At 45.8% G+C, this 9,318-nt stretch overlaps 1 protein-coding gene across 1 annotated transcript in view; it reads left to right on the forward strand.

Moving 5' to 3' along the window:
* The window catches only part of POLR1A (polymerase (RNA) I polypeptide A, 194kDa), a 77,042-nt gene that overhangs the window by 29,227 nt on the left and 38,497 nt on the right, over nt 1–9,318 (forward strand). Inside the window, exon 13 of the mRNA XM_005885636.2 lies at nt 4,508–4,762. Within this exon, the coding sequence (XP_005885698.1) occupies nt 4,508–4,762 (255 nt within the window). The remainder of the gene's footprint in view (nt 1–4,507; nt 4,763–9,318) is intronic.

A 9,318-nucleotide genomic window follows, 5' to 3' on the forward strand; every position in this document is an offset into this window, starting at 1 on the left:
AATTTCCAGAGGATGAGGCCCAGAAATCAGGATTTTGAAAAGATTCCCAGGTGATTCTAATGTGCAGCCAAGGTTGAGAACCACTGTTTTAAGGGATCCTGAGCCTTATGTCGGCTCCACTGGTAAGAGTAAAGGACTGACTAGCAATGTTGGCTGAGAGCGTGAAATCAGCGGGTGACAACACTTGTCAAATAATAGCCATTCGTGCCGGCAGAGGGTAGCAGATGATTGTGGCAGAAGTTGTTAGAGTTTTATAGAGTCAGTCTGGGTTTGATTTCTCACTGACAGCCCAGAGTCGGGGGCCTGAGTAGGTCTTTGGCAGTGGGTCAGTGCATTACTGTTTGCTCAGCCCTGAAAGAACTTTGGAAGAGAAACAGAGGAAAAGGAAGCACTCTTGGCCTTGTTGTGGGACCAGCAAGGTTCCCACCATTCTTCAGCGAGGCCAGTGGTCTCGCTTCCTCCCCGTTTTCAGCTCTCCTGAGGTAGAGCAGTAACATGCCCCGTGGTTTCCACTTTGGTGGCAGGGGACGCGTGCAGAAACAGAACAAGTCGCCAACTTTTCTTTCTAGCGCATTCAGATGTGTGTTCAGGCTCACAGGTTATTCTGCTCTCTTTAAGTGCGTGGTGTTTTTCTAGGACAGCCGTGGGCAAACTACGGCCCGTTTGAAATGAATAAAACTAAAAAAAAAAAAGACCGTACCCTTTTATGTAATGATGTTTACTTTGAATTTATATTAGTTCACACAAACACTCCATCCATGCTTTTGTTCCGGCCCTCCGGTCCAGTTTAAGAAGCCATTGTGGCCCTCGAGTCAAAAAGTTTGCCCACCCCTGTTCTAGGAGCTGTGAGAGCTGCAAGAGAAGTCCAGGTGTATGTCATTGAATTTATAGTAAAGTCGAGCGTGTGAAACAGCCTCAGTAGGACATTTTGAAAGAAAAGTTGAGAGAGGAAAGCTGGCTGGGGTCCGGCGGTACTGAGTGAGGGTCCACTGCTGCTCCGTGCTGCACTTTGCCAGTCACCAGGGACAAGGTCCCGCCGCCCTGGAGCTTTTTGTGCTGCCCACTGTTGAGTGCTGCGGCAGACACAATGGGGAATAGCAGTGGAGATGGTGACTTTATGTACGCGAGCTGGAGAAGGAAGGAGTCTGAGGGCCGTGCTGCAGGGTGGGCTGGAGGGAGGGTTTGGAGACATCAGGAGACAGGTGAGGGCGACAGGAAGCCCTTGCGGAGGGCCGGATCCTGGCTGAGGTTCAGGAGGCTGAGGCATGAGGGACCACATTGGACCTGATGACGTGGCCCAGGGGCAAAGGCAAGAAGGGACTTATGAAAGGAAAGTGGTGCTTACATCAGAACCTGAGGACTCAGCATGATTATCTTTTTGTTGTTGTCATTAATCCTCACCTGAGGATATTTTTTCCATTGATTTTTAGAGAGAGTGGAAGGGAGGGGGGAAGACACAGAGAGAGAGAGAGGCATAGATGTGAGAGAGACACATTCATATGTTGCCCCCCGCATGTGCCCTAACCAGGGCCGGGGATCCAGCCTGCAACCAAGGGACATGCCCTTGACCGGAATCAAACCCACGACCGTTCAGTCCGAGGGCCAATGCTGTAACCACTGAGCCAAACCAGATAGGGCAGGATGATTATCTCTATTCTCCAAAGTCTCAATAATGTCACATATAATACTTACACGTTTTATCAAATACGCGTGTACTTACAGTCTATTTGTAAGTTGTAAGGACTTTGGTTAATGGCGTTGTGTATGGATCAGGACCAGGCTAGGGCTGGGGGAAGTGACAGGTCCCGGTGAGGATGAGAGGGTTAAGAGAGAAGGGGAAAGGGTGACTGGAAGACCTATTTGCTGGGAGGTGTGATGTCTCTGCTCCTTCCCGTGGGCCTTGTAAATGGAGGAGGAAGTGGCTAGGAGGGCTGAGTCGTAGTTCTCAGTCCAGCAGTCTGCCAGAAGCTGACTTTGGCTCCGGATCTGCCTCTGAAAGCTCTGACCCGGGCACTGGGCACACTAATTTTCACTGCAATGTTTATTTAGAGACAAGAGAAAGGAAGGGCCTCAGGTTTGCGTTGGCCCGGGGAACACCCTGTGCTCCAGGGTTTCTGTTTGGATTGGCTGGTGCCTGCCCGTCTGGCCTGCGTGCCTTCCCAGCTGTGGGCTTTGCTTATCCTGGAGGATGTGTTGAAGCTGTGAGACTCGGATCCGAGGCCCAGCCTGGAGGTTTGGGCCTGGGCCACAGGTCCAGCAATTTCTCCCTTGGGAGCCTAAGGAAATATGACCTTGAAAGTCAGCTCAGGCTCTGTGGCATGCCCTGCGAAAATGCTCATGGGGATCTTCAGAATCCAGGTCTCCTTGGAAACGTGGACGTGGGGGCAGGAAGGCGGAGTTGGAATTTCTCAGGGAGCAGAAAGACTGACTGCACCAGGTGCTCTTGGGCCTGCCTTTCCGGATGTGAGGGGTTTGCCCCCTGCTTCCTGAGCTGGAAGAAACCTTCAGCCCAGGGGAGGAGGAATGGGGGGAGGGAAGTGGGGAGCATCTCTTCGTAACCTCTAGCCCCTCTTTCTCCAACCTTCTGATGCAGCTGCATAAATGTGGACAACGTAAGAACACACTGACCTTGTTGTAATTTGTTGTCCCCCAGCCTGTTGTCTGCTGGGATTTAGAGGAAACTTGGGGTGCAGAGAGGTCTCACCCCATCTCCATGATTCCCCTGGCTGCTTAGGGGGCATGCAGATTAGTTGGAGTAGCAGTTGCCTTTATGCATTTGTTTGTTATTTTTATTTTTTTAATATGTTTTTATTGATTTCAGAGAGGAAGGGGGGAGAGAGAGAGAGAGAGAGAGAGAGAGAAACATCAATGATTAGAGAGAATCTGCCCTGAACTGTCTCCTCCATGCCCCCTACTGGGGGCTGAGCCTGCAACCAGGGCATGTGCCCTGATTGGGAATGGAACCGTGACCTCCTGGCTCATAGGTTAACACAACCACTGAGCAACACCGGCCGGGCTGTGTGTTTGTTTTTTAAAGTAGCATTTATATTTATCATTTAGGAAGCCGATGGTTAATGTAACACAAGATAAAGGCAGTAAAAGGCTTAGTGAGCCTAATATTAAAGCCAGCTTTGTGGTGGGAGGTGTTCTGTCAGGAGGACATGACCAATGACATATCTGTGAGAGGGAAAACGCAGGAATGGTGGTTATCTTTAAGGGGTAAAATTAGTTGTTGTTTTTATTCTCTTCAAATTAGTCTGTTTTCTCTTTTTCCCTTACAGTGAGCATACCACTTGTGAAATAGTTCTTGCTTTGTTCAAAATTAGTTTATGATCTTTTTAAATAGTCTTGCAGAGGTGAATAAATGCTCATTGTAACATGAGCAATAATCAGATGTATAAAGGTAATGAAAATAATGTAATGATAATCTGTGCCTTACTCACCTTCCCATGTGCCCCTGCCCCCGAGGAGACCATAGTAACAGGTTGTTGAGGATCCAAGCCCCCTTTTCCCTTGTGTATATATAAACACGTACAGAGTTGGGGTGGGCTTTGAATTGCCTCCTTCTATCACTGTAGACAGCACCTAGATATGTTTTTTATACTGAAATACATTATTGCCATCACTTCAGGACTAGTATAGATTTAACTCAGCCCCTTCTCATCACTGTATAGTATTTCATAGTGTACACCATGCTTTATTCCCCTGTGCCCCTTCAGTGGGCAGCCAGGTTATTTTCAGTTTTTGCCACTGTTAAAAAGTGTGCTACATAAACATAATGTTTATATAACCTTGCATTGGTGCTCCTTTTCTTCTGAAAGGCCAAAAGGAAATGAGTTTTAAATGTTCTAGAATCTTTTTTTCAAATTGCTTTCCCAAAGCCTATGGCAATTTAAACTTTTTAATAATTTTTGGAGTGTAATGAAATGTGTTCAGAGGGCTTGGAACCGGGAATCGAGAACCCCAGGGGTCCTGGCTCTGCTGTCTGAGGTTGGGCAAGGTATTTGTAAAATGTGGAATTTATTCGTAGAGTAACATACTCACGTGTGAGCGTCGGGAGCGAGGGGATGCTAGAGTTCTGCCAAATCCTTTCAAACCCAGGGCTCTCAGGATTCTATCCGGATATGCTGTCTTCAAAGTGCTCATTTCTTTCTTCAGATTAATTCTCTGAGGAATTCAGGGCTCCAGAGAGGCCATGCATCTCTGAAGGAGACAGAGATTACTGGACAGGGGCCTGGAGCCTTGTCTGTTGCTGTCCCTCTGAGCCCAGAGCCTGGATGGAGCTATGCTGGACTAGTAGCGATTTCTCAAAGCACCAGAGGGACTAGTAGCTATTTCTCAAAGATTTTTAGAGTTTTGCTCCAGTCTAAAAACTCCCTTTTATTTGGTTGAAGAAAGCATGAGACAGATAGAAGCCACACTCGGCCAGGCTGAGGTGAGCTCCTGGGATAGTGGTGATGATGTTGAAGTTGCCGCTGATCACAGTCTGTCCTACACTCTGGCCCAGGTGTGCCGGCACGTGAAGAACGGGGACGTTCTCCTGCTGAACCGACAGCCCACCCTGCACAGACCTTCCATCCAGGCGCACCACGCCCGCATCCTGCCCGAAGAGAAAGTCCTACGGCTCCACTATGCCAACTGCAAGGCCTATAACGCTGACTTTGATGGAGATGAGATGAATGCCCACTTCCCCCAGAGTGAACTTGGCCGGGCTGAGGCCTACGTCCTGGCCTGCACAGATCAGCAGTACCTTGTTCCCAAGGTAGGTCTGACCTTGAGGCTGGTCCGCAGTCACAGCCTGGCATAGCCTGGCCCTTTCGATCTGGGCCCTCTCCAGCTCCTGGGGTCAGGGGACAGCTCAGGGCAGAAGCATGTGGATCACAGGGTCCTGGCTTCCTCCAGGTGGAGTTTCGGCCCTCTAGTTGCTTAGAGCCAGGGAAAGGTTTCTGTTTTGCTGCCTTTTAAAAATAGAAATCATAAGATTCATCACCAAAAGTTACATAATAGGCCTTGTCTTCCAGACTTAGGTTTATTACCCTTGGCAAGGAGTAGCATCCCAACTGTGCTGGTCCCCGTGGTTCTCAGATAACTTTGGTCCTTTGAATTCTGATATGCTTGAATTTTAAGAGACAACTCCAAGGGCCCGAATGAGCGCCCCTTCCAGGCCACAGAGGCCTCTCCTCTTCAAGCCCCTTCCTTCTCATTCCGAGGTTGGTTCTCAGAGGCAGACCCATGTGAACACGGCCGTCCAGAGGAACCCCTGGGAATGCAGCTTCCCTCCCCCTGGCCTGGCCAGGCGACCCATTCTCATTAAGTGGCAGAGTCCCCAGTCGGCATGCTCAGGGGAGGAACAGAGTGGGGAGAGAGCCAGTCCCCCCTCGCCCCTCAGCCCTCACCCCAAGGGCCTGAGGCCTTTAAAGTATAAGCCTTTGCATCACAGTGATTCACAATGACACATCATTCACTTGGACTGTGGTGGAGGATGAAAGAACTAGTAGTAATAGTAGTAGGATTATGGCTACCATTTCCAAGCACTTTTTCGGCGCCAGACACTGCAAAGGACTTTGGAGGCTTCTCCTTTCACCCTCCCGGCAGAGGGTGGGGTAGGTGCTGTCAATGTCCACCTTGACACAAGAGTGTGTTGCTTGCCCCTGGACACAGCTGAGAAGCAGGAGGAAGGACAGGAGCTCCCAGGTTCTCTGGGGTTTTATTCGTATCCCCTCTATGGGCCCTGCTGGGCTTCTGCAGAGGGATGGAGACCTTTGCACTCAGGGACCACTGGAGGCTGCTCAGAGATGTCCCGCATCAATTAGCGCCCTCTCCTCTGGAACTTCTCTTTCCCCATCAGTCATCTGCCTCCCTGGGAGTCAGGCCGGTGGCCAGGGGCCTCGTATCCCAGCTTCTTTTCCCAGACACACCACAGTAGCTTCATGACCCAGATATCTGAGTTTAACTTTGTTTCCCTCCTCTGCCCACCTTAGCCAGCTGATGACTAGGGAAGGCCTGAAAGTAGGAAGAAGGAGTTAGGGCCCACTCAGGTCACTCAGAAATTAGAAGAAATAGTTTCGCTAATTTTTACTACTAATTTGACTAATAATTAGAAGATATACTTGGAATAATACGATTAATTCAGGAATTGGCTTTTTGCCTTGTCATGTAAAATAATGGTGGTCATAGCTGTGGTAGTGGTGGCAATAAAAGCTCATCTGTTGAGCACTCCCTGTTCACCAGGCACTGCCCAAGCAATTTGCAAACATCCTCTTACTTAGTCCTCACAGCAGCCTTACGGGGCAGGTGCGATTTTCACATGAGGAAGCACAAGTGACTAACTTGCCAGCCAGCAGTGAGGCCAGGACTTGAACCCAAGCACATGTTCAGCCCTGTTGAGCCAGCTCTCTGCTCTAGAGCAGTGTCACATTGCCCCACGGGACACCAGCAGAGAGCAGCAGATGGGTCAGTTTTTGCTGGCAGAGTGGCCTCCGGACATTAGCTGCATGGGGAGTTGGGGTACCCTGAAATTCTCCTACTAGTGAATCTTGGATGTGCTGTCCTTGATTTTTCTTTGAAAAGGTAGTATAGAGCTTCATGCTTACACGTGTGCTGCGGAGGGCAGGCCTGTGTAAATCCAGAGTACCTCATCACTGGATTACATGCCTATTGAGTTTAAGGTCGGGAGATAGGCAGAACATACGTAAGGAAGCTTATATCGATAAATTAATTTCTTTTTTTAATCTTATTTATTTTTCACAGTTGACATACAATACTATATTAATTTCAGGTCTGCAACATAGTGATATACCTTATGACGTGCTTTATTGTGCTTTATATACCTTATGAAGTGCTCACCACAGTGAGTCTAGTATCCACCTGACACTATATATAGTTATTACATTACAGACTATATTCCCTGTGCTGTACTTCACATCCCTTTGATTATTTTGTTTTGTTTTGTTACTCTTCACCTGAGGATATTTTTGCACTGATTTTTAGAGAGAGTAGAAGGGAGGGAGGGGAGTAGAGAGAGAGAAATATTGATGCAAGAGAGACACATGGATTGGTTGCCTCCCGCACATGCCCCAACTGGGGCTGGGGAACAAACCTGCAACCCAGGTGTGTGCCTTTGACCCAGAATCCAACTCGAGATCCTTCAGTTTGAGGGCTGACATTCTAACGACTAAGCCATGTAGGCCAGGGCCCCTTTGACTATTTTTATAATTGGCAATTTTACTTCTTCTTCTTTAAAAAAAATATATATATTTCTTTATTGATTTCAGATTAACTGCCTCCTACACATCCCCTACTGGGGATCGAGCCCACAACCTGGGCATGTGCCCTTGGCCAATATCGAACCTGGGACCCTTAAGTCTGCAGGCTGACGCTCTATCCATTGAGCCAAACCGGCTAGGGCCAATTTACTTTTTTTTTTATATATATATATATTTTATTGTCTTTTTACAGAGAGGAAGGAGAGGGATAGAGAGCTAGAAACATCGACCAGCTGCCTCCCGCACACTCCCTACTGGGGATGTGCCCGCAACCAAGGTACATGCCCTTGACCGGAATCGAACCTGGGACCCTTCAGTCCCCAGACGGACGCTCTATCCGCTGAGCCAAACCGGTTAGGGCCAATTTTACTTCTTAATCCCTTTCACCTTTTCAGCTGTCCACCCAACCCTCCTCCCATCTGGGGATGATCAATTTGTTCTCTGTATCTGAATTTTTAATTTTTGAGGAACCTCCATACTGTTTACTATAGTGGCTGCATCAATTTGAATTTGCATCTACAATGTACAATGGTTTCCTTTCCTTATCATCCTTGCCAGCACTTGCTGTTTGTTGACTTATTGATGATAGCCGTTCTGTCAGGTATGAGGTGATATCTCATTATGATTTTAATTTGCATTTCTCTGTTGATTAGTGACGTTGAACATTTTCATATATCTATTGGATATCTGTATGTCCTCTTTGGAGAAGTGTCTATTCAGGTCCTCTACCCATTTTCTAATTGGATTGTTTGGTGTTTTGGTGTTGAGTTGTCTGAGTTCTTATAATTTTGGAAATTAACCTCTTCTCAGATGTATCCTTAACGGATATGTTCTGCCATTCAGTGGGTTGTCTTTTTGTTTTGTCCATGGTTTCCTTTGCTGTGCAAAAACTTTTTAGTTTGATGTAGTCCCATTTGTTTATTTTTGTTTGTTTGTTACCCTTGCCCAAGGAGGCATATCAGAAAAATTATTGTTAAGAAACGTCAGAGTTTACTAACTATGTGTTCTTCTAGGAGTTTTATGGTTTTGAGCCTTACATTTATTTAAGTCTTTAATCCATTTTGAGTTGATTTTTATATATGGTGTAAGTGGCCTGATTTCATTGTTTTGCATGTATCTGTCCAATTTCCCCAACACCATTTATATAATATACTATCTTAACTCCATTGTATATTCTTGCCTACTTTATCATAGATTAATTCGCCATATAGCTGCAGGTTTATTTCTGGACTCTTTATTCTGTTCCATTGATCTATGTTTCTTTTTTTAATGGTAGTATCATGTGGTTTTGATAGTACTATGGCCTTCTAGTATAGTTTGATATCAGGTAGCATAATACCTCCCACTTTATTTTTCTTTCTCCAGATTGCTATGGCTATTTGGGCTCTTTATTAGTCCATATAAATTTTAGGATTATTTGTTCTAGCTCTGTCAAAAATGCCATTGATATTTTGATAGGGATTGCATTGAATCTATAGATGTTTTGATGTTAATTCTTTCTATCTGTGAACATGGTATATGCTTCCATTTATTGGTATATTCTTCAGTTTCTTTCTTCAGTGTCTTACAGTTTTCTGAGTACAAGTCCTTGGTTAAATTTATTCCTAGGTGTTTTATTTTTTTGATGCAATTGTAAATGGGATTGTTTTCTTAGTTTCCATTTCTGATAGTTCATTATTGGTGTATAAAAATGCCACCAATTTCTGAATGTTTTTGTATCCTGCTACTTTACTGAATTAACTTACCAATTCTGGCAGTTCCTTGGTGGCATCTTTAGCGTTCTGTATGTATAATATCATGTCGTCTGCAAATAATGACAATTTTACTTCTTCCTTTCCAATTTGGATGCTTTTAATTTATTTTTCTTGTCTAATTGCTATGTTTGCTACTTCCAGTACTATGTTGATTAGGAGTGGTGAAAGTGGACATCCCTTCTTGTTCCTAATCTTAAGAAAAACACTTCTTTCTTTTCCCTGTTGAGTATGATGTTAGCTGTGAGTTTATTGCATATGGTCTTTTTTTTTTAAATTAAATCTTTATTGTTCAGATTTTT

Source organism: Myotis brandtii, unplaced genomic scaffold (assembly GCF_000412655.1).
Source record: "Myotis brandtii unplaced genomic scaffold, ASM41265v1 scaffold916, whole genome shotgun sequence".
Classification (NCBI taxonomy): Eukaryota; Metazoa; Chordata; class Mammalia; order Chiroptera; family Vespertilionidae; genus Myotis; species Myotis brandtii.